The sequence below is a fragment of the Brassica napus genome, chromosome C1, assembly GCF_020379485.1.
Source record: "Brassica napus cultivar Da-Ae chromosome C1, Da-Ae, whole genome shotgun sequence".
NCBI classification, from domain to species: Eukaryota; Viridiplantae; Streptophyta; class Magnoliopsida; order Brassicales; family Brassicaceae; genus Brassica; species Brassica napus.
The window spans coordinates 4576104-4601070 of NC_063444.1; the positions used below are offsets into that span (position 1 = coordinate 4576104).

The 24967-nt window shown below is 35.3% G+C and overlaps 5 protein-coding genes and 1 non-coding gene across 6 annotated transcripts; 3 read left to right on the forward strand and 3 right to left on the reverse strand.

Annotated features, from left to right (window-relative positions):
- Positions 1–460: 460 nt before the first annotated feature.
- Positions 461–1290, reverse strand: LOC125580889 (uncharacterized protein At4g04775-like). Its single transcript, XM_048746143.1, has 3 exons — positions 684–1290; positions 550–604; positions 461–466 (listed from the first exon to the last, which is right to left on the reverse strand). The coding sequence occupies exons 1-3, from the start codon at positions 1172–1174 to the stop codon at positions 461–463; spliced, it is 552 nt and encodes a 183-aa protein (XP_048602100.1). The 5' UTR covers positions 1175–1290.
- Positions 1291–2082: 792 nt separating this feature from the next.
- LOC106375449 (UDP-glucuronate 4-epimerase 1) lies at positions 2083–3733 on the forward strand. The gene has a single exon (XM_013815360.3). The coding sequence runs from the start codon at positions 2382–2384 to the stop codon at positions 3669–3671; it is 1290 nt and encodes a 429-aa protein (XP_013670814.2). The 5' UTR covers positions 2083–2381; the 3' UTR covers positions 3672–3733.
- An 8082-nt stretch (positions 3734–11815) lies between these two features.
- On the forward strand, positions 11816–11888 carry TRNAA-UGC. Its single transcript has one exon. It is a non-coding gene; the product is annotated as a tRNA-Ala (tRNA).
- A 5990-nt stretch (positions 11889–17878) lies between these two features.
- LOC106372851 (tetraspanin-9-like) lies at positions 17879–20674 on the forward strand. Its single transcript, XM_013813119.3, has 2 exons — positions 17879–18538; positions 20193–20674. The coding sequence occupies exons 1-2, from the start codon at positions 18029–18031 to the stop codon at positions 20490–20492; spliced, it is 810 nt and encodes a 269-aa protein (XP_013668573.2). The 5' UTR covers positions 17879–18028; the 3' UTR covers positions 20493–20674.
- On the reverse strand, positions 20582–22273 carry LOC106374246 (WAT1-related protein At4g30420-like). The gene is made up of 7 exons (XM_048746144.1): positions 22095–22273; positions 21928–21996; positions 21724–21840; positions 21443–21630; positions 21144–21223; positions 20883–21034; positions 20582–20804 (listed from the first exon to the last, which is right to left on the reverse strand). Exons 1-7 carry the CDS (start codon positions 22271–22273, stop codon positions 20582–20584), a joined length of 1008 nt encoding a protein of 335 aa, XP_048602101.1.
- A 536-nt stretch (positions 22274–22809) lies between these two features.
- Positions 22810–24891, reverse strand: LOC106372850. The gene is made up of 3 exons (XM_013813118.1): positions 24712–24891; positions 23878–24648; positions 22810–23820 (listed from the first exon to the last, which is right to left on the reverse strand). The coding sequence occupies exons 1-3, from the start codon at positions 24889–24891 to the stop codon at positions 22810–22812; spliced, it is 1962 nt and encodes a 653-aa protein (XP_013668572.1).
- Positions 24892–24967: the final 76 nt, after the last annotated feature.

Consider the following 24967-nt stretch of genomic DNA (forward strand, 5'->3'; position numbering starts at 1 on the left):
TGGTCACAACTGACAACGGGGTCTTTGCTGGTGTTAAGCCAAGCACCAATGAGGATTTTATCCTCATTAGGAGACTATTTCCTCCTCTCTTTGTTAGCAGACTCGACAATAGGCTGCACAGCAGATTGGACAGCAGGTTGGAAAGAAGACTCGACACCAGGGTGGAAAACAAACTCATCAGGACCTTGGGACCCGAACCAAGCTGGTTCGGGTGACTCAAGATCAACTGAAGATTGACTATACATTAGATTAACAAAGCCAGTTGTGGTATTCATGTTTAGATTATAGGTTTCTGTTACTCTAATAGCAACACAAACCCTTAAGTAACCAATAGAAAGTACGTTCGCATTTAGTTTCGGAGTTGTTAGGCAGATAGAAAGCAAACAAGCATTTACCACCACTCTAATCATACTAATAAGTTCTACACTAGCTACACTTAAACCTAACAAGTACGATTCTATCAAATCTAGCATTAAAAACAATTAAAGCATGAAGAGATAAGTTTTTTTTTTATTACTGAAACTAGTAAGTAAGCGTGAAACAAGTTACCTGCCAACCCCTTCTCGAGTTCGGACACTGATGTTTAAAACCTCCGAAGCTCTTCCTTGAATGACATAAGATAAAACAGTTAAATTTTCAAATTTTAAATCAAATTAATTATCTAAATAAGGTATGAAACTTACCAGCCCATAACGATGACCAGTATCACCAACACCAGTACACTAACTCCCTTTGCCAAACCATAGTTAATCACTGATGTCTTCTTAGTTAACACACCCACGATCTTGTCAAGCTTAGCCACCTTCTGGTCACTCTCAAAGAATTGATCCTTCACCATCCTAAGTTGTGTCTGCGTTTCACGAAGCTCTTCTTGAATCGCCACATCCCACCATTTCCAGATGTGGGAGTCTCCATCGTCAACGTTGTTGCAGGAGAAGTACCTCCTTCCTGGATCTTTACGAGTGTACGAGGTTTCAACAACAACCTCACTACCGCAATAGCATGTCCTCGGTATTCCTTCATCAGCCTCAGGTTCTGGTGGGTACTGATCCGCCTCTGCAATTATGTAGCTACTCTGAGCTTCATCCCCGTAGAGAGCAGCTTCTGCTTCAAGTAAAGAGTTGATGTCGAACTCCTCTGATGAAGGCTGCGTGTAGCTATAGTCTTGTCCCATGTTCGTTGGCCTGCACAAAAAACCAGAAACTATGTTAAGAACACATTCACTAGGGAGTTTAAGAACACATTAACTTAGATATATGATCAACTAAACAGTTTACTAGCTACACATTAAGCTAACAGAAAACCGTACAAATATGTTTTGAAACCAGAAAAATATAAGCCACAGGAAACCATACAGATACGTTTTGAAACCAAAAACGAATTGAAACCCTAACTACATCGATTGAAACCGAAAACGAAAACCAAATTGAAACCAAAAACAACTGATGAGTTTTTCAGCTAACTAAATCGATTGAAACCCTAACTACAAACCAAAAGATCCCCAATTGAAAACGATTTGAAAACGATTTGATAACAATTTCAAAACCCAGAAATTTTTGAAACCCTAAATGGAGAAAATCCCCAAATCGATTCAAAGGAAATACGAAGCATAGAGGGAGACGAGAACAACATGGAAGCTAACATATCCTTAAATCTACCACATAATTAGTTTATTTACCTTTGACGATGGAAGATCGACGATGGAGAGAAATCGAAGATGGAGAGAAATCGCCTTTCCTCGAGAGCTCTGATTTTTTTTTCTAACCTTCGGTCGCGAATGTTTTTTTTTCTCGACATAACCCAACACAACATATCGCCGGGCCAACCATCAGACGCCACGTGCAGTAAGGACTTGATCCTTCGAAGCCTTATTTACGGGCTGATCCATACCGATCCGTCTAAAGCTAAGTCCAATTCACATTTTTTTTATTGTAAAAATGCTAAGGATTTGGGCCACGGACCCGTGACGGACCTCCGTTGCGGTTGCTATTACTTCATCTACCTTGCTGTATTTTAAGACTCCTCCGTAAATCGCGGTAAATTGGTGAAAAATAGAGATTACGGTAGATCCTCACTAGATTTAAACACTAATCCAGATCATTTAATAAAAAAACTATTAGCGATATCGTTTTTTTCTTCTGTAAACAAATAATAACGAGTTAAAAAAGAAAATGCCAATCTGTAAATCAGAATTAACGCGGCTCCTTGTCCCCTGAGTCATCTGTATATATACTCCTCCGTCTCTTCCTCTCCTCCTTAGCAGATGCTTTTGGAAAATAACCAAAAAAACAAAAATCTGCATCTGTCTTCTCTCTTTTAAAATTTTAAAATCTTTTTCGTTTTTTCAATTCGATAAATCTTCCGTCAAAACGCCGTTAACCATGCCTTCTATCGAAGATGAGCTGTTTCCGTCAACTCCGGGTAAATTCAAAATCGACCGTTCAAACCGTCAGCTCCACCGCTGCTTCGCCTCCACGAGCACCATGTTCCTCTGGGCTCTCTTCCTCATCGCCCTCACCGCCTCCTACCTGAGCTTCCAGAGCTTCGTCGACTCCGGCAGCCGCTACCTCACCGCCTCGTGGGGCGGCATCCAGTGGGAGAAACAAGTCCGAACCTCCGCTCAGATCCACCGCTCCGGCGGAATCTCCGTCCTCGTCACCGGCGCCACCGGATTCGTCGGCAGCCACGTGTCACTAGCCCTGAGGAAGCGAGGAGACGGCGTCGTCGGGCTCGATAACTTCAACAACTACTACGATCCTTCGCTCAAACGCGCGAGGAGGTCTCTATTATCTTCCCGAGGGATCTTCGTCGTCGAAGGAGATCTCAACGACGCGAAGCTATTGGCCAAGCTCTTCGACGTCGTCGCCTTCACTCACGTGATGCACCTCGCCGCTCAGGCCGGGGTTCGATACGCGCTGGAGAATCCTCAGTCGTATGTTCACAGCAACATCGCCGGACTAGTCAACCTCCTCGAGACCTGCAAATCGGCGAATCCTCAGCCGGCGATCGTCTGGGCTTCCTCGAGCTCGGTGTACGGACTCAACGAGAAAGTGCCTTTCTCCGAATCGGATCGAACTGATCAACCGGCGAGTCTCTACGCGGCGACGAAGAAAGCAGGAGAGGAAATCACCCACACTTATAACCATATTTACGGTCTTGCCATCACCGGTTTAAGATTCTTCACGGTTTACGGTCCATGGGGTCGACCGGACATGGCTTACTTCTCCTTCACGAGGAATATTCTTCAAGGTAAACCGATCACGATCTACCGGGGGAAAAACCGGGTCGATTTGGCGCGTGATTTCACTTACATCGACGATATAGTCAAAGGCTGTTTAGGATCTCTCGATTCGTCGGGTAAGAGCACCGGGTCGGGTGGGAAGAAACGCGGATCCGCACCGTACCGGATATTCAACCTAGGGAACACGTCACCGGTTACGGTTCCGATTCTGGTGGATATATTGGAGAAGCATCTCAAGGTGAAGGCGAAGAGGAACTTCGTGGAGATGCCAGGAAACGGCGACGTTCCGTTTACGCACGCGAATATTAGCTCCGCCCGAAAGGAATTCGGGTATAAACCGACAACCGATTTGGAAACCGGGTTAAGAAAGTTCGTTAGATGGTATCTTTCTTATTACGGATACAATACTAAAGCCAAGCTTGTACATTAACGGTGAATTTTTTTTTGTACGAATTAATTTTTTTTTTAATATACCCAACATTATTATTATTATGATGATTTCTTAATTACTCATTCTAGGTAATTACTCCCAACATTATATATTGTTTTCTATTACGACAGTCAAAAACTAAAAAGACAGCGAATAAATTTGTTATTGTTATCAAAGATTAGCAGCAAACGTTGAAAAATATAAAAGATGTAGGGCCTGCTGCACTATTTGCACAGTGAATTTCTCTTCTATATAAACGTTCGTTTCGGTCGATTGTAAACACACCATCCTTCTCCTTCAATAACACATCATCTCTTCTTATCAGTATTATCTTCTTCGTACGGGTATAAAATTTTGCTTTATTTAAATTCCTGCGATATAATAAAATTCCAGTTCTTTTCATAACACGTTATCAGCACGATCACTCTGCGATTCGGTAAAATTTATTTGTATCATTTATACCCTGTTATAATGGTCGGTATACCGCCTCTACTATTATTTATATTATGTTATAATGGCCGGAATACCGCCTATATTATTTACTAATAATTTAATTTATTAATGGTCGGCCGAGCCGCCTTAAATTCTGTTTATTATTTATTGGTCGGCCAAGCCGCCTTATATCCTGTTTATTATTTATTGGTCGGCCGAGCCGCCTTATATTCTGTTTGTTATTAATTGGTCGGCCGAGCCGCCGTATAATTTATTTATTACTCTGCATTGATCGGCTGAGCCGTCGCATGATTTGTTGTCATAACATAAATATTTTATTGTCATAATTTTTTTACTTTTATGAAATTTTATAGATTTGATTGACCGTTTAATACGATATTTTCAGACTAATTTTTGGTGCACTCGATTTAACCCCAACGGTCACAAAGAAATTTTTTCAAAAATTTTCCCTTTCTCCAACGGTTATGAACAGTATTTTTCACCTATAAATACAACTCATTTTCACTCCATTTCATCATCCAAAACATTTCATCTTCTCTCAAAAATTTCAAATCGCTCTCCTCCGATTTTTCATTTCAAGAAAGATGATTCGCACACTTTTGTTTTTATGTGCCATTTTTATTTGTGTTTCTATTTATGGTTTATTTGTTGGAGAATTTACTCCGAGTGAATTTAAGATGAATATCGGTTTAATTTTCTTTACATCGCTTCTCCTTGTAATTGCTTGTATGATTAATGTAAACGGTTTTTAATTATGAAGTTCTAATAAATTATTATTTTGTGTTTTAGAATTACAAATGGCAAACATCGAGAAACTCCAGTTCCCGGCCCTGAAAATAACTGGCGAAAATTACGTCGGGTGGGTCACAAACGTGAAACCATATCTGGTGATGAAAAAGATAACCGAAACAATTGTAATCGGTAACAAATCACCACCCGAACATATAGCCGAAGCGATAATCTTCCTGAAGAAGCATTTAAATGAAAGTCTAACGCACGACTATGCAAACGTCGAGGACCCAGCTGAACTGTGGCAAACTTTAGAAGAAAGGTTCGATAACCAGAGACAAATCAACCTTCCTCACGCTCTAGAAGAGTGGAAAAATCTGAGATTCCAAGATTTTCAAAAGGTTGAGGATTACAATTCCGCTGTCCTGCGGATAGTTGCACTCCTGAAGTATTGTGGTAATCCTGTCTCTGAGGCAGAAATGATGAATAAAACATACATCACTTTCCACAAACAGCTTCACTTCTTACCCGAAATTTACAGAAAATGCGGGTACACGAGATTTTCTGAATTGATGGTTGCGCTCATGTCAGCTGAAAAGAACAATGAGCTCTTAATCAAAACCACAATTCCCGGCCTACGGGAGCCAAAGCATTCCCTGAAGTGAATGCTACGGCGATAGAAAATTCGGAAAGACGAAACCATACCAATCGAGGTCATGGCCGCCGTTTCAACAACAAACGTGGAAAAACTTACAATCCCAAATGGAGGGGATCTAATAAGTGGGTTAGCCCCGGGCAAGTTTCCAAGGGTAAAGAAACTCAAGAGGATACCACCCAGAAGCGTGAGACAGTGTGTTACAGATGTGGTTGTAAAGGACATTGGTCCCGTACCTGTCGTACTCCTTCACATCTCTGTAAGTTATATCAAGAGTCCACGAAAGGAAAGGCTAAAGAGGTGAACCTCACGGAAAATGTTGAAGGGACCTCATACCTTGAATCCTCCGACTTCGCTAATGAGCTGGACTAGATTACTCCTGAAGAGAATCGAAATGCCTATGATAAGAGTATTGAATAGTTTTCAGTATTACCATGTATAATTATTATATTTCATGTTTTAAACAAATAATGATGTTTTTAACGTCATCTTATTGTATAATTATTGTGTTTTTTTTCTTTATATGAATGAATTTTATGTTTCTTTTATATTTATGACAATTTCAGAAATGGATCATAATGCTAATGGAGCAAAATCCAAGAAACGGATTCGTGAAATATGCATACCAGATAGTGGAACAACGCACACTATTCTGAGACAAAAGAGATATTTCTCTAATATAAAACCGACAAGAATTGTCGTCAATACAATATCAGGTCCTGCAGACGTGATTGAAGGAACTGGTAAAGCAAACTTTACTTTACCGAATGGAACAAAATTTTCCATAAATAATGCTCTATATTCTCCAAGTTCTAAAAGGAATTTGTTGAGTTTTAAAGACATATATCTTCACGGATATGATACTCAGTCTGCAACTGAGGATGGAAAGAAATACATGTATGTAACTTCTGAGAAATGTGGCAGAAAACACATATTAGAAAAGTTTCCAGAACTTCCTTCGGGACTACATCATACTTATATCGATGAGATCGAATCAAATCTTTTAGTAAAACAGAACCCAGAAGAGTTCACATTATGGCATGATCGCCTTGGCCATCCAGGCACTACAATGATGCGTAAAATCATAGAAAGTTCACATGGTCATCCACTGAAAATCCAGGAGATTTCTCAAGGGAATAAAATGACATGTGTTGCATGTTCTCTAGGAAAATTGATCGTAAGGCCATCGCCAACCAAAATCGATAAAGAATCACCAAAGTTCCTTGAAAGAATTCAAGGCGATATATGTGGACCTATACACCCACCTTGTGGACCATTCCACTATTTTATGGTATTAATTGACGCATCCAGTAGATGGTCACACGTTTGTCTATTATCATCTCGAAATGTGGCATTTGCGAGATTTCTAACTCAGATAATCAAACTGCGAACACAGTTTCCTGATTATACTATTAAAAGAGTTAGACTAGACAACGCTGGTGAATTCACATCCCAAGCATTCAATGACTATTGTATGGTAATGGGAATTGAAGTTGAACATTCGGTTGCTCATGTTCATACGCAAAATGGTTTGGCTGAATCTTTAATTAAGCGTCTGCAATTGATTGCAAGACCATTGATCATGAGATCAAAACTTCCAACCTCTGTATGGGGACATGCCATTTTGCATGCAGAAGCACTCATTCGGATCAGACCGAGTGCATACCATAAGTATTCCCCACTACAGTTAGCGTTTGGTCGAGAACCAAACATTTCCCACTTTAGAATCTTTGGTTGTGCGGTATATGTGCCTGTAGCACCACCACAACGTACAAAGATGGGACCACAAAGAAGATTGGAAATATGTTGGTTTTGATTCCCCATCAATTATAAGATACCTAGAACCACAGACTGGTGACGTCTTACAGCACGTTTTGCTGATTGTCATTTTGACGAAAATGTATTCCCAGTTCTAGGGGGAGAAAACAAAAATGTTGGAAGTGATATAAAATGGAGTGTACCATCATTTTATATCTTGATCCTCCTACTAAAGAGTCAGAACTAGAAGTTCGACGAATTATGCATTTACAGAGTATAGCTAACCAGCTACCTGATGCATTTGTAGATACCAAGACGGTAACTAAATCTCATATACCAGCTGCAAATGCTCCTGCTCGTATCAAAATGCCAAATGAACAAGAAAAGGAGGATGACACACGAGAGCCAAAAACACGCCTGAAGCGTGGTAGACCTGTTGGTTCTAAGGATAAGAATCCTAGGAAACAGAAGAAAGCTGAAATATATGATGCACCCAAAATAGCAGAAAATATTTTGGAAGAAATAAATGATAAGGATTCTGATGAATCAGAGCATCATCAATCAGAGCATCATGAATCGAAAGATAATCATGAGATTTCTATTAATTACATCCATAATAAAAGGATATGGAATAGAAATGAACAAAATGACCTTGATGATGCTTTCTCATATATTGTGTCAAGTGAAATAAATGAAGAAATCGATGATCCAGAACCAAAATCTGTCTATGAATGTCAAAAGAGACATGATTGGGAACAATGGAAAAATGCAATACAAGCTGAACTTGATTCGCTTAATAAACGAAAAGTATTTGGATCTATTGTGCTCACACCTGCAGATGTGAGACCAGTTGGGTACAAATGGGTTTTCGTTCGAAAGCGAAATGAGAAAAATGAGATTACGAGATACAAAGCTCGTCTAGTGGCTCAAGGTTTTTCTCAAAGACCTGGAATCGATTATGAAGAAACGTATTCTCCAGTTATGGATGCCATCACATTTAGATTCCTGATGAGTCTAGCAGCTGATAAAAATCTAGAGATGCGTCTCATGGATGTTGTTACAGCTTATCTATATGGATCATTAGATATTGATATCTACATGAAAGTTCCTGATGGATTTAAAATGCCAGAAGCATTAAGTTCCAAACCTAAAGAGTTATGTGCAATAAAATTGCAAAGATCATTATATGGGTTAAAGCAATCTGGACGTATGTGGTATAATCGTCTCAGTGATCATTTAACAAAAGAAGGATATGTGAATGATCCTATATGCCCATGTGTTTTCATCAAGAAAACAATATCCGGATTTGTAATAATCGCGGTATATGTTGATGATCTTAACATTATCGGAACTCAAAAGGAAATACAAAAGGCATCAGACTATCTCAAAGGAGAATTTGAGATGAAAGATCTAGGACAGACACAGTATTGTCTTGGCCTACAAATAGAACATTCACAAAATGGTATATTTGTGCATCAATCCACATACACTAAAAGAGTGTTGAAACGATTTAACATGGATAAATCAACTCCTCTTAGCACCCCGATGGTCGTTAGGTCACTTAATATTGAAAGTGATCCATTTCGACCACCTGAGGAGAAAGAAGAGATACTTGGTCCGGAAGTACCATATCTAAGTGCAATTGGAGCGCTGATGTACCTTGCAAATTGTACACGGCCTGATATATCATTTGCTGTGAATCTTTTGGCAAGATTCAGCTCATCTCCAACTCGAAGACATTGGAATGGGATTAAACATGTTTTTCGTTACCTCCAAGGGACCATTGATTTAGGCTTGTTTTATCCTAAAAGTTCAAAAGGTCAAATGGTTGGTTTTGCAGATGCAGGATATCTTTCAGATCCACACAAAGCCCGATCGCAAACAGGATACGTTTTTACGATCGGAGGCACTGCTATATCTTGGCGTTCTCAGAAACAAACGCTCGTGGCTACTTCTTCAAATCATGCTGAGATCATTGCACTCCATGAAGCAAGTAGAGAATGTGTATGGCTAAGATCAATAAGCCGACACATCTGTTCAAGCAGTGAAATTGACGAAAATATAGAACCAACTATTTTATATGAAGATAATGCAGCATGTGTTGCTCAAACAAAGAACGGATATATCAAAAGCGATAGAACGAAGCATATTCATCCGAAGTTCTTCTCATACACTCAAGAGCTCGTGAAGAAGAAAGAGATTGAAATAAGATATGTCCAATCATGCGACAATGCAGCTGACCTCTTCACAAAATCACTTCCGACTTCGGTATTCAGAAAACATGTTCGTAACATTGGAATGCGTCATCAGAAGGATCTATGACTGCTCATTCGAGGGGAAGCTTACGTAGTTGTACTCTTTTTACCTTACTATGGTTTTTCCCATTGGGTTTTCCTAGAAAGGTTTTTAACGAGGCAACATAGACGTTAAGCGAGAGTGGATAGTGACACCGGTCCCCAAGGGGGAGTGTTATGAAAGATTAGCCGCAAACGTTGAAAAATGTAAAAGATGTGGGGCCCGCTGCACTATTTGCACAGTGAATTTCTCTTCTATATAAACGATCGTTTCGATCGATTGTAAACACACCATCCTTCTCCTTCAATAACACATCTTCTCTTCTTATCAGTATTACCTTCTTCGTACGGGTATAAAATTTTGCTTTATTTAAATTCCTGCGATATAATAAAATTCCAGTTCTTTTCATGACAGTTATATTAATTACTATATTTGTTCTTAGCAAATAATTACCTGCCAAAAATGTTGGTTACGGGATCTACGGTATATATAATCAGTGATATAATCTGGGGGAAATAAAATAAATAACTTAAAATAGGAAAATAGTTAGCTGGAAGATTGTGACAGCAGAGAAAGTGGGCTTTTAGTAGTGGGTGGGGTCAATCAGACTTTTATTTTTATAAAGAAGAAGACCTAAGCTGTACGGTAACTGTTGGATCCGATGAGGAATTTAATTTTTGAGTCGTAATCTTACGGTCCACCTGTGAAGTACTCATGCGACGTTATCTTCTCCACCGACACTAACGAGGACAATAAACCAATTCATCGTTTTGTGTATTTTGGAGGTAGCAAAGAATAGGAAGTGGAAGGAAGGGTGTTGAAGTTTTTAAAATATTGACGGTAATATTTGAGTCATGTCTTTTTGGTCTGTAGGTTTTCTTTTCTTTTTTTTGAACTAAAGGTCTAAGGTTTTCTAGATTTAACATGTTCATATATGTATATATAAATGTATTTCAAGAACTTGATTTTCTTCGAACAAATCTTTGTATTCTTTTTGTGGGTCATCAAGTGAAAAACAAGTACATTGTTTATGAATGATATGTTTATTTAATTAGTTGGTTGTGTTTGTAGGCCAAAACATATAGACAAGTTATAAGATATTGCAAACAATTTTATCAAAATAACAATAATAAAATATCTTACCATTTAGAGACCGTGGGACGTCGGCAAGCGGCCACACAAGACATTTTGTACCGAGTCTTTGTTTCTAAAAACTTAAGGATATAAAATGTAGAGGTATTTGATCCCAACAAAAAGAATGTAGATGAGCAATTGTTGAATTGTGAATTTTATGATTAATCGAGAGGTAACGTGGTGGAGAGACCAAATTATATCATTACTAATGAAAATACAAATGTAGAAATGATTGGGTATTAATGCTCGTTTATATATGTTTTAACACAAACATAGAATTTGATAAAGCGGAGAATAGTAACATATAGAAACACTTTATTTTACCCTATAGTCATTGTGTTATGGATTATGCTTATCAGCTTTGATCACAATGCAGCAAAATTAACCTAAAATCGGTCAATGCTTAGACCTCGGCCAAATGAAAATTTTGATGTCTACACACATGTTATGACATGGAGGTTCCGTTTCCTGTTATTGAGAAAGCTAGTTCGGTTTGTTTGGTTGATAAAAACCTATCCGTGCTTTTACTTAATTTTTAGGTTCATTGATCTTGGCTCTAAAATTAAGTAAAGATTAGTCTTTTGTTAATATATGGTGAAAAATCACGAAGGTAGAAAACGAGTTTAATTATCAAAGATTGTTTAGAAAGACGATAGTCTAATTTAACTGTAGTGACAGGTGTTCTAAAAATAAAAAGGTGTTTAGAAAAAATAAAAAATTTAACTGTAGTGACCAGACTCCTAACAAAACTGCTAACTGATGTGCTTTTATACTAAGCTACTTGAATTATTCTTTATGTTGAACACTGATTATTTGGAATTTGAGTATATCTATGGATATGTTACATGGTAGCATGGATGACGAACGTTGTTGTTGTAATCCATATATATGCTATTTTGGATGGGTGCAGCATGTTTTCTTTTACTCTGTATATTTCAAGTTTTATCCATATTTGGTACCATATTCTTTTCGCTCTTAGTCATAATTGTTATCATATTCTTACACTTTTTAATGTTATTGTTCTTACTATCTTTTCCTTCACCTTCACGGATGTTTTTTTCGACCAAAATGTTGATACGACTTATGAAATCCTTTTAAATGCTTCACAAAAAACTTGTCAGGGGATGTAGCTCATATGGTAGAGCACTCGCTTTGCATGCGAGAGGCACAGGGTTCGATTCCCTGCATCTCCACTTCTAAGTTTTGCTGACAAAAAAAAATTATCTACAACAACTGGTTTTTTAGAATTTTGGTAGTAACTTCCATAAACACGTAACGTATTTCACCCTTGACCTATAACAAAATCCGACATGGTGTAAAAGAAACGATAACAACAGAGAATGCATGTCACTAGTTATTTGATTTTAATATTGTTGATTTCTTTCCCAAGATATTGTTGAGTTTTGAATATTGTAAAAACTTAAATTGATGGCCTAATGGTGGTTCTAGATTTGCTCTCTCTTCTCTCTAGACTTCTTCATTTGAGCTTTGTCTTTCCGGCCGACGCAGGTGGGCTCCGACAGCCACGGCGTCGGTCCGGTTGTCTCTTTGATTTCTTATTTCTTTAGTTTGGGTAGTTTTTGGTTAAAGCTTAGATTCTCAGTTTCAGATTCTGATTTGATCGGTTAGATCTCAAGGTGTTTGGCTTGGTTTTGGGCGTTTGGGTGCTTGCATGCAGTGATCCTTCTGATTCTTGGATGTTATCAGTTTATCTGGTGACGTTGATGCTGGTTTCTTGGTTACAGCCGATCTTATTTGGGCTCAAGCTCAAACCTTTGTTGATCTTTCTGTGGTAATTTGATATGTATTTGGTGGTGAAGCTTCTGGGGTTGGTTGGAATGCTTATCCAAGAATTTGCATGCAACGGTTCAGGTTCCGTTGCAGTGAAGCTCGTTCTATCTCTGTCTTTGCGAAGACATTACCGGCTCAGTTCTTTGGATTTGGAGCCTCGGCTCTTTACTCTTCAAGTCGTTGGGAGTTCGTTTGGTCAAATCAGTGTCGTCTCACCTCGTCTCCCATGGTTAGTTCCAAGCGGTTATGCTCGTGGCTCCTTTGAAAGTTTGGAGCAATATAATGAGCTCTGTGTTTGGGCTTCCTCAATATAGTCGACTTAGTGGTTACGCTCAATCTAATCCTACCTTTCCCGGTTTGTTTTCATCGTTTGTCCAAAGTGCTAGTTTGTTTCATCAAATCTGTTTCTGTGTAATCTTAAGCTTTTGTTTCAATGTCGTTCTGGTGTTGTGTGTGTTTTGTTTCCCTCTTTAAGGCCTAGTCTCCAGAAGAAATTGTTTTCTTGCTGGCCTTGTATTTCACAAAAGCATCCTACCTTGTATCTTCTCTTGTTATAAATAAAATTCCGTTAAAAAAAAAAAAAAAGATGCCTATAATGGTGGTTACTTATTTTTTTATTACCTATATACAAAAACACGTTTTCATCAAATTAGCTTGTGTGTGTATCTGTATCATCTCTTTCCTTTTTAATAATGTTCTGTATATGTAGAAGAAAATATGGCTAAAAATTATCATTACTCTATTATGCATACTTAGCAAAATATACATTTAAAACAAATCAAAAGTATTTATAATTTAAATGAAATGATATTTTAATCAATAATTTTTTGACCTCTCAACAATGTAATTTCATTGTTATATTGCTATTAAGCAAGATAATTAACTAATCAGATTTTAAAATTTGAAAACTTTAAATCACTAGCTGAGAAACCGCGTGATAATTAAGGATCATTACTTAATGGTATTACTCAAAACATTTTGAAATAGAAACAACATCTGCATTACATTAAACTAGTTGATAATCCGCTCAAGTGCGCGGAGTGAATTTTTACTATAATATTTACTCATACAAAATTTTAATGTTATGCAATAACTATAATTTTATGAAGTCTAAAATCGTATATAACACTTGTGCATGAATATAAGGTTGATAAATAATATATGAACCATAGTTGTTGATAAGTTTTTATTTTTAAAGTCCACACTTTTAAATTTTGGCTTTAATTAACTTGACCCATTCCATTAATAATATTTTTGCCGAAAATAGAAAATGATATATAAATTTGATTGTGTGAGAATTAACCATCGCCCCCGCCTTTTTTTTATAAGAATTAGACATGAAATAGTTGTCATTATGTCTAGAAAATCACTATTTATTAAACGAAATATATACTTACCATATAAAAAATATTCAATCTTTTATGGAATAACATAAGCAATTGATTCAAGCTCATTTACGTAAACAACATGTACATAAGATATGTCAAATTTTCCTTTTTAACATACGATTGCATTTATCAGTCTTGAGAATTAATTAAAAACATTATAATTTTATAGTAGTGAACGGTCCATTCAATGGTTGTATTGTAATATTTCTATTAACATAAGAATTTTCAAATAAAATTTGTAAGGAAGGCTATGAAGCTAACACCGAAGCATTTAACTAAATGTTACAACTTAAAAAAATGTTTCTCTTTTAATATATAAGAGATTTGTGTTTTTTTGCTTATATTAAATTCGTGAGAGATCAGGAACTATTACATATTTAACTAAATTGGTGCAGACATATAGATCAAAATAATCATTATTATTTACAATCATTTTATGATAAATAGATTCAAATAATCATTTTTATATTTTATATTGTTAATAATTAAATTTAAATGATATGAACATCGATGTATAGTATATATTTTTTAATATGACTATTTATTAAATAAATATTTCATATTCACATGGTTTTACTATCATTTTTATTTTTATAACAAAAACATCTAAACATTGAAAAAAATCAATATGGAACTTTTATTATTTTTATTAATTTATAATCATTTTTACAAATTCAATGAAATTTTGAAACTAAAATATTAAAATCTTAGTATTTGTTCAATGAAAATTTTAAATTTATGCATTTATATAACATATAATTTTATTTAAATGATATTTGTATATATATATATATATATTTAATATGATATTTACTAAATAAGACATTCTGCTCATATAATTTATGAACATTTGTATCTTGTTTTATATAAAATTTAAACCACTGATCACAAATTTTCAAAGTGAGATTGTTAAAAGTTATTAATTTATATTTGTTTTTAAAATTCAAAATATAACATATATAGAAAAATTGAAATTTTTAGTATTTGGTTAATTTGATTGTCTAATTCATTCTAATAATATTAATATAAAACAAAAATGATAGAGGAAGTATAAATTATTATGAAATCTTTATTATTTAAAATCATTAATTATCATATATATTTTGATCATATTAGGTAATTTCGTATGTTCTATTTAAGGAAATAATGAAGAACTAGATTTTGATCTGCGCGTCCGCGCGGTTGTTTTCTTTAATTTTTAAACATTTTAGAATGACCCTATTTTATGGTTTTAACATATTAGAACAGCTTCACTCGGCTTCAACTTGTTTGTTCATGTTTATCTACTGAATTTATTTCGTAATGAGTATTTCTTATAACTGTGTGGGTTAAGTAATCATTTTATTTTGACAAATATAACACTAAAATGCAGCATATTTGAGTTTCAATTATATCTTTTATTATATTAAATCTAGAGATGGTTATTTAAATTTTAAAATTGTATATAAATATCAAATTTTATTTTTATTATATTCGAAAATATATTATTTAAAACTACTTAGATATGATTTAAAACAATATTATTTGTTGGTATATGTTTTGATAGATTAGATTTATCGTATAAATTTGTTGCAAAAAATAGGTAGTTTTTATATATTTAAATGTGATAAAATTATAATAATATAGAAATAAAATTAAGAATTGTTTTGATAATTTGTCGGCCCAACAAAAGAGAAATTGCCAAACATATTGAACTTCATCTATTATAAAGGCCCAAACCAAAATTGTATTTTTTGGGAAAAAATAGAAGAAGATTACCGGTTTACCGGTTTTTTTCGTTCTAAGGACTTTTCGTGGTGTCTTATCTCTTTGTATTCAGCTGATATTTTGCTGCTAACCGCGCGGATATTTGCTTACACTTTTATATACATAGAAATCTTATTTTTACATCGTTAGTAGTAAATATTTTTAACATTGAACATATTTTCAACGTTTATTATTTTTTTGAACAAAATAATGTTACAGTCAACATGTTCCAATCTAAGTAATTGTTTCAAACAGTTACATATATTTATAACTTAGTATTATGTATTTATTTCATTGGATATGCGTTTGAATACTAGACGTCTTCATATATTCAAAGATTAACTAATTCATTTGAGTTATTTTGTATTTAACACATATATTATTTAAATATATAAGTAATAATTTAATATAATAGTTTAAATTATATGGTTATGAAAATTATTATTGCTTAGCTAGATTATATAAAGTAGGGTTATGTAAGAAACGGAGTCCGGAGAACAATCTAATCCGTTCCGAATCCGAACCTAAACTGGTTAAATATCTGAACATAAAATTATGGTTTCTAGAGAAACGGAACCAAACCTGACCTGAACTGAAGTATTTCGAGTACCAGAATCCAAAATAGAATTATATACATAAATATATTAATTAGTTTAGATGTAATATATAAAAATATCCAAAATATTTTAGATATTTAAAGTTGTCTAAAATACTTGAAAATATATACAAATAGTCAAAAATAAATGTATAAAATAGCTGAAAAATACTCAAAATACCAAAAATACTTAAAATATTTATTGATTGTCTATTCAAATATTCAAGCCAGACCAATTTATATGTTAAGTTTATAAATTTAAAGTATACTATGCATTTAAATTTTTTTAAAATAATTTAAATAGATTATTCGAACCCGCAAAAATCCTAATAGAAGCCAAACAAAATTTTATAAGTATCTGAATGGGGCCGAAATTTTTAATTTCTGAAACCCGAATAGATTGGAACCAAATTTGATTTGACACCCGAATGCCAGCCCTTATAAAGTATTGCATAAATCACTTTATAGTTATGAAAGAATATTATGTATTTAATTCACTTGTGTTTGATTCAAACGAATTTTCAGTTTATAGTGATTTGTGGTCATATTTTAGATTGTCAAGATTAGTTACGATGCTAGCATAAAAATAGGTCAATTATAATGTTATTTGATTTAGGAAAATACAAAGTTATCTCCTTACCGTTTTTTTTTGTCAATCTGTTTTCATTAAATTTTAAGGCCCAAAAGCTTAGTACATGAAGATTGATGACATAAAGCCCAAAAAATCTCAAACACGTGAGCAAGGATGATTCTACAAACAAAACATGTGTACTATTGCAAAATAAATTTCACACGTGACTTCTGATGAAAGAAGATGAATTGCCCAAAAAAACAATTGTGGGTCGCCGGTGAACGTCTTTGCCCTCCGGTCATCTTCTCCGGTTACCATCACCAATCTTCAATTGCTTGGAGCTCCAGAAAACAGCAGTGAACATCAACCCCACCTCCTTTACTAAATGTCACTGGATTTAGAGACGCCATCGAAGACCCCTAATCTACTTTTCTGAAGCAAGAATTACCATGTCGATCCCTAACATCTCGATTTGATCAACATGGGAAAACTTACACTCAAATCCGAGATTCACATCAGACCCGAAAGTGAAGAATTACATCCATGTATAATCAATCTCAATCAAGCATAATCAAAGAAAATCGTGATCCTTTAAAGATCGAGTAGTTGTAAAGAGATGCAAAAGTAGAAGAGAACATCGGTAAGACGAAAAACGGAATTCGCGATGGAACATGATAATCCGATTAAACGGAAAGGAATCCGATCAAAATCATCAAAATCGGATTAGAAAAACTTAGCTATCATTCTCTCTCTGTCAATTATACACTGACGAAAAAAAACTGGTTATGTCGATTTAAGTTTGCTGGTTTTGTCAAGTTATAAAACGACGGTGTATAACACTCCATTGTACCGACGAGATTGGTTAACGTTTATTTGGTATAGGAAATGGGTTAAAGAAACTGTAAAACTATTGTGTTTTTGTTCAATGGCATTCCTTTGTAATTATTTAGAAAAACTCAGGACTAATTGTAATCTACCGTGGATTTTAAAGGTTATAATGTTTTTATTTTAGTCTACAGTGGATTTTTTTTTTTTAAAGCTGGATAATAATGCTAAGAAATATTACAGATGATTCTACCTGCCATATACAGGGATTACATTGCATATTCGTCGTGTAGTCACATAAGGAAATTTCTTGACAAATCTTCTTACCTTCCTCCACGCGTTTCACTTTCACTATATAAATCTTATTTTGTTCCATGCTGATTACATCTATTCTTCTCCATCACCAAACATCACAACATGATTCGTTGCAGTAACAGCCTCGTAGGCATACTCAACTTCTTCGTCTTCCTCTTATCCATTCCCATTCTCTCCAGCGGGATCTGGCTCAGCCTTCATGGCAATACGCAGTGCGAGAGGTTTCTCGACAAACCCATGATCGCTCTCGGCTCTTTCCTCATGGTTGTCGCAATCGCAGGAGTCGTGGGATCTTGCTGCAGAGTTACGTGGCTCCTATGGTTTTACCTCTGCGTGATGTTCTTGTTGATCGTCATCGTCTTTTGTTTCACCATATTCGCCTTTCTCGTCACTAATAAAGGCTCAGGTGAAACTATCCCCGGAAAGGCTTACAAGGAGTATAGACTCGGTGACTACTCTGAGTGGTTGCAGAAGCGTGTGAACGACAATCATCATTGGAAAAACATCAGAAGCTGTCTTTACGATGACAAGTTCTGTAATCGCTTGGAGATCTTCTCTGATATATATCGTAATGCTTCTGCATTCTCCAAGAAGGATCTCAATTCTCTTGAGGTAACCATTTTTGAAAATTCAGTAACGCTAATCTGATTACAAAGGTTCGATCATTCCAGAGATATGTAAAGAACTTGTATTTTTTAGGGTTTTACTCTGACGATCCTTTCTTCTTCGTCATGAATCATCTTCTCATTATACTATTCTCTAATTTTTTTTGGTTCATTCACAAAGTGTTTATTGATCATTGGTTACAATGAATCTAAACTTTTTAATAATAATAATTGATTGAATTTGACTGGTTCTCTTAACAGTCTTGAGGTAATAGTTATGAGTTGTTTTAGGCCAATTTGACTAGAATCTGAATCAATGGGTAAAAAAGATTTTATCCTTTTAGGGATTTTCAACTTAATATTTTAAAATTCTAATTAGTGGATTTCAGTCCTCCTTTCCCAATCTATTGAGTTAAAAAAGAATATCTAAACATTTAAAACAAATCACAATGGCTTTCCCTTATTAGAATGTATAAGAATCTTGATTTTAATAGTATCTTATATATTAAAATAGAATTCATGACTTCTTTCATGTGTGATTTTTTTTTAATTTGGACCACCACTTAGATATCTTATTAAATGTATTTTATTAAGACTAATAATACATAAAATCTTTAAAATACTTTAATCATAATATCTTTTGATATCTTTTCATTTTAAATATAAATATATTTATTTTAAAATTCTAACAAATCTGTTTTAAAAGATTTTTACAAAATCTTCATTTTTGAAATTATATTTAAATATTTTCACTAATTTTGAAATTAGTTTGAAATATTATTATACATTAATAAATTTAGTAATCGTTTATAAAATGAAAAATAAAAAATTCTGTAATATTTTATATATTATATAATCATAATCAATCATATTAAAAGAAAGTTATTATATTGAGCTAAATATAATTAAATTGTATTAAATTTATAAATTTTATATATTTTGTTTTCATAAGTATAAAATATTTATGTTCAAAAATAAAATCTAATACGTTGGTAAGATGTGTTAACATTAGCAAACTATATAATACATGTATAAAAATTAACATGTATTTCTTTAAAGCTTATAATATAAAATCTTTGTAACTACTTTAATCATAATATATTTTCATTTTAAATATAATATATATTTATATATTATATTTTAAAAATTCTAATAAATCTGTGTAAAAATATTTTAACAATAATTTAACGTATTTTAAGTTATAGTTTATAAAATTAAAAATAAGTAAATAATATCATATTTTATCTATTTTATAGTCATGATCATGTTAAAATAATTTATCTTATTGTATTTGCATTTAGTTATTAAGCAAATTAATATATTCATGAGAAAAAATATTTGAAAATTATTTTGTATTTAATCTATGCTAAATTTTGACCCGTGTTTCAAAGCTGTATTTCTTTTTAATAAGAACAGAAAATACATACGGTTTTAAACAATTGATTAATTATAACATGTAAATTATAAAATTATTGTATTTAAAATAGTTATATAAACATTTAAGTATATGATTAACGTTAAAAGTATATACCACTAATGTTTAAAAACAATAATTTATGTATAGAAAAGTGAAAACAAACATCCGCGCGGTTGCGCGGATCAAAAATCTAGTTGATATTATTATGATTGTTTTTATTTATTTGCTTTTGTTGTGTTTACAGTCTGGTTGCTGCAAGCCCTCTAATGACTGTAACTTCACCTACATAAGCCCAACAACTTGGAACAAAACATCAGGAACATATAAGAACCCAGATTGCAACACTTGGGACAACGATAACAATAAGCTCTGCTACGATTGCCAAGCATGCAAGGCCGGTTTTATCGACAACCTCAAGACCTCATGGAAAGTAGTTGCTATTGTCAACATCATCTTCATTGTAGTCCTCATGATTGTCTATGCTATGGCATGTTGCGCCGTCAGAAACAACATGAAAGACAAAAATAATTATGCGTCGTTCTAAAGACTGGGAGTTTGATTTTTCGTTTTATTAGAGTAAAACTCTTTCAAATAATTCTAGAATCAGAAGAAATAAAATATTCTTGAATCAGTTTAGTTGTTGATGTTTTGGATTTCTTCAGTTGATTTATGTTTGGACAGAAGGGGATTCTCTAAATCTTTATTACAGTTTGTTGTGTTTGAAGAATCTTCGATATGAATCTTTACTTCTGAGTTGTTTTTATTGTCTCTCTGTTCTTGATTCGTCATGGCATCTTTTGCTTTACCCCAGAGTACAATGTAAAGTCCCATTATCACACACAATCCTCCGATTAAGCTAAAAAGGATGAAAAAAATATAATGATGATGTTTATTGACTGTAGTAAACTTATATTAAGGAAAACTTATTATTTACCTTCCCGTGAAAATCTCTTCTTGGAGGAACAGAGAAGCCAAGATTGTGACAATGACTGTACAGAGTGGGTTAAACATTGAAGAGAACAAAGGGCCTCTTTTGTATACAACCCAAGCTTGGACGGTAAAAGAAAGCGCTGACGCTACAACTCCCTAACAATCGCATTTCACAACTAGAGCTGATCAGTTTATGTTAATATTATGATTAATAGATTGCTGAAAGTGAAAGAAAATATAACTGGAGAATGTTCTATGTACGTACAGCGTAGAGACATGTAGCAAACTCGGAAAAAGAATGGAGAATCCAAGCGTTTGGGTCTTTCTCAAGGAAGAAAGTGACGGCTGCACATTGTATCGTTCCGAACAAACACATCCATGCAGATAAAGAGAGGTGATCAGGGTAGTAGGCAGAGATTGGAACCTAGGGTATTGTTGAAACAAAGTTAACTTTTCTTGTGAAGCAAGAAACATTACCAAGGACAAAAGTAATGATCTTACTGAAGTTTACCTGAAGTATAAGCCAAAAAGACTAGCAAAGATTGCTAGAGAACAAGAACAAACAACCAATCAGCCACATGTTCTGGTCCTTGACATCTCCTAGCAACGATTTCGCTATGGAGAAATCAGATTCTGAGTTGAGAATCTTTGGTCCACGAAGCAGAGTCATGGAGATCGCTCCTAGTACACATAAGACCGTCCCTGCTATCTTCGCTAAGCCTCTGATATTCTTAATATTCACCTTCTCATATCTAAAGATCAGCAGTAATAGTTACAAATGAATCTTGTTTTCCAAAAAAAAAAATACATATAAAAAGAGATGTACAAATGTAGTTTATGTATACCCGACTAGAAATGAAATTAGGAAGGTGACAGCAGGGTTGATGTTACCCATGGCACTTCCCATCGACGATGAAGCTAAGTAAAGACCTTCAAAATACAGATTTTGATTGATTGTAATGCTGCAAAAGAAACAAGGCAAAAGAGTCCAAAATTCATCAAATTAGAGGTCTTAAGAAATAAATCACAAAACATATATATACACTTACCCTATAAGAGAGACCATGAATATCAACGAAAAGCTCTTTAAATCCAAAGAAGATATTTTCGATTTTCTCCTACAATCCCAAAAATACATACACATTACACATATGAATTAGCAAGAACTAGTTACAGATCCATATATAAATAGGGAGAGAGATATGAGTTTTGAAACCTTGAAAAGTAGAGAAATGGGAAGATGCAAATGGTGGCCAAGGCTTGCCTATAGAGGATAAAAACTCGAGGGCTTGTTCCATGAACCAAAGTAGCTCTCGAAGAAAGAGTCACTCCTGCGTAACATAGTTGCAGCCCAATCATCGCCATCACCGGCTTATACTCCTCTACCTTCCCCATCTCCCCTCTCTCTCTTTAGATGTTTATGTCATGAAGTATACACTACTAGGACGATCTTGCTAATTATATAACTATAATCATCCAATAACAGACTAGATGCTACGCGAATATTATTATGCCAAAAGGATTCGTTCGACAATACGTACTTCTTTGTCTAATGAAAAGATCTTAGACGAGAGACTACACCAGTTCAGATAGTTTCTCGTGTATTAACTCGTGTTAAAATCGAACTTGTACATAAGTTTACAATCGAACTTTGGTTCAATTTCTTTTTTTTGGTAAAAAATTGGTTCAATTTGTTTCTGGTTTCTAAGTTTTTGTCACGGCAACAATGTGTTTTATGGTTTTCTTGGTTTAAATGTTTTTTTTTTTTGAAAAAAGGCTTTCAATTTAAAACATAAACTATTACATGATAAGACCAGAGTCTTATAGTTAGGAAGAGTTTGCACGAAACATGCTTCATGATGTATTGAATCCCAAACCAATGAAACAAAAGTAGAGATTAGAGAAGCCATCAATGGTAGTAAAGACAATAGCTAATGATAAGAGCCACGGCCACGACGGCCACGTTTTCCTCTCCCTAGTACTGTCTGCCATTCCATGTTCTGGTACTTGATAGGAGATTTTGATTCTCTCCCACCTCTTGTCAAGCTAAGCGAGCTTGGAGGCTCAATCTCAACTTCATCCCCATCACCTAGCACTGTAAAACGAGAAGGACTCTCAAATGCACGATGGTTAGGTGTCGTGGTCACAGGATCAACAACGATAGATTCTAAGACCTCATTGTTGATAATGTTGGATGGAGTAGACTCCATAATCGGTGTATCAATGGGAATAGATTTTGAATCTATTAATGTGGTGAAAGTGGTAACTGAGTTATGCGGATCAACGGGCTTCTCATGTAGTGACTGAGAAGAAGAGGATGAAGTTATAATTATTGGGTTTCCTAAGCATACCTCTGAAGTATGTGAAGGACCATAAGGAACGTCATGAGCATGAGCAGCCTCCGTTTTAGATTGCATAACAGGAATGGGGTCATTTGCACTTGGACCTTCTAAGGCATTTGTACTTTGGAACACAAAAGATGGTGGAAAGGGGATTAAAGGATCCTTTTGTTGTAGAATACGGTCAATATCCACAACAGGGACTTCACTACTAACAATTGTTGTATGTGGCTGCAAGATTGGATTTTTAGCCGGCTTATAAGGTAAGGGGCACCTCTTCTCTTTGTGGCCAAGCTTACCACACCTCTCACACATGGATGGAATCCATATGTATTCAACATCAACCAGAAATATGCTACCTTGTTTATCATCAAGTGCAATAAGCTTTGGAAAATCTCTATCAAGCTCCATTTCAACCAAGACATTTGCTTCACCCATACTGGTAGGATCAAGTCGAGGTTTATGAGTAAGAATAGGCTCTCCAAGTCCTGAAGCAATGTGACTTATCCCTAGTCTAGAGTAGCAACAATCAGGAATATTCTTCAGATTGGCACATACCGGTAACGTAGATATTTCAGAGATTTTGAAAGAGCCTTCTGGAGTCTATGGCAGGACGAAAAGCAAGCAGTCATCAATATGTCAAACCCCTCGCTGAATAACCCAATGACGAATAGGTTCGTGTGGGATATGAAACATGAAGGATGACTCACCAATCTTCTTGCAACTAATCTTACAGCTTCTTCCCCAAATTCTATTAGCCACTGCATGAACCAGACCACCTGGGGGCAGAGAACACCTGTGGAATTTTCCTATGATATACTCTTCTTTATTTTCGGGACCAAGCTTTAGCACTTTAGAAGGAATAGAAATCTCTGGGGTACCGTCAAGTCTATAAGTCGGATAAGCTGCCCGGTATAGATTTCGTGATTGAGGGCTCAATCTTGCAGCCCACGGAAATCGAAGACTACCATCAGCTTTTAGCTCAGGAAGTGGAAGCTTCTCAACGGGAGGCTGTAAAGTACGAGTTTGATGTTTGCTCTTTGGCTTCTTGTTCAAGATCTCATCGGTTAAGGACGGCCAGAGAGCAGCTAACTGATTCCCGACTATCACTGGGTCATAATCTAATGGAGTACTTGGTTCGGGAGGAGTGGCAAGAGGTTTAAAGAGGAGAGGCTTTGCCCAAGCTCCCAAAGTAGGGACAAAAGCTCTTTCGCAAGGAGCATTTTCAGATGGCAGTGTTTGCGAATTGTTGATATCAGAAGTTTTAGTTTCCTGGTTCTGCAACTGCGCTGACTGGGGAGAATTAAGGCTAGTACTACCGTCTTGAGTAGCTGAGGCAAGTGTGACGTTGATTTCCGAAGTAGCCGAGGGTTCTGGAACTATGGAGCTAGCTGGTTTCATCAACAGAGAAGCAGTGTCACAGTCTTGGACCTTACCTGAAATCAAAGGAGGAACTACAACTCGATCTTGAGAAGTTCATGTTGCCGACATAACCAGAGACGATAAAGTCAAGGGCACAGACAGAGAGTTGTTGACGACGACTTGGGATCCATTGCTCAAGTCCATCAGAGCATTTGTCGAGTCCATCAGAGCCGGTGAGGACGACGACCGATTTAATGTCGAAAGCGACGAAGTTGATGATGGAGACGGAGGAGCATCAAACTCCGACGCCATGACAGGAGCCGGAAAGGAGGAGGGAGATTACCGGAGTGGCCTATTGGCGACGACTCACGCCGGAGAGCGTCGAGAA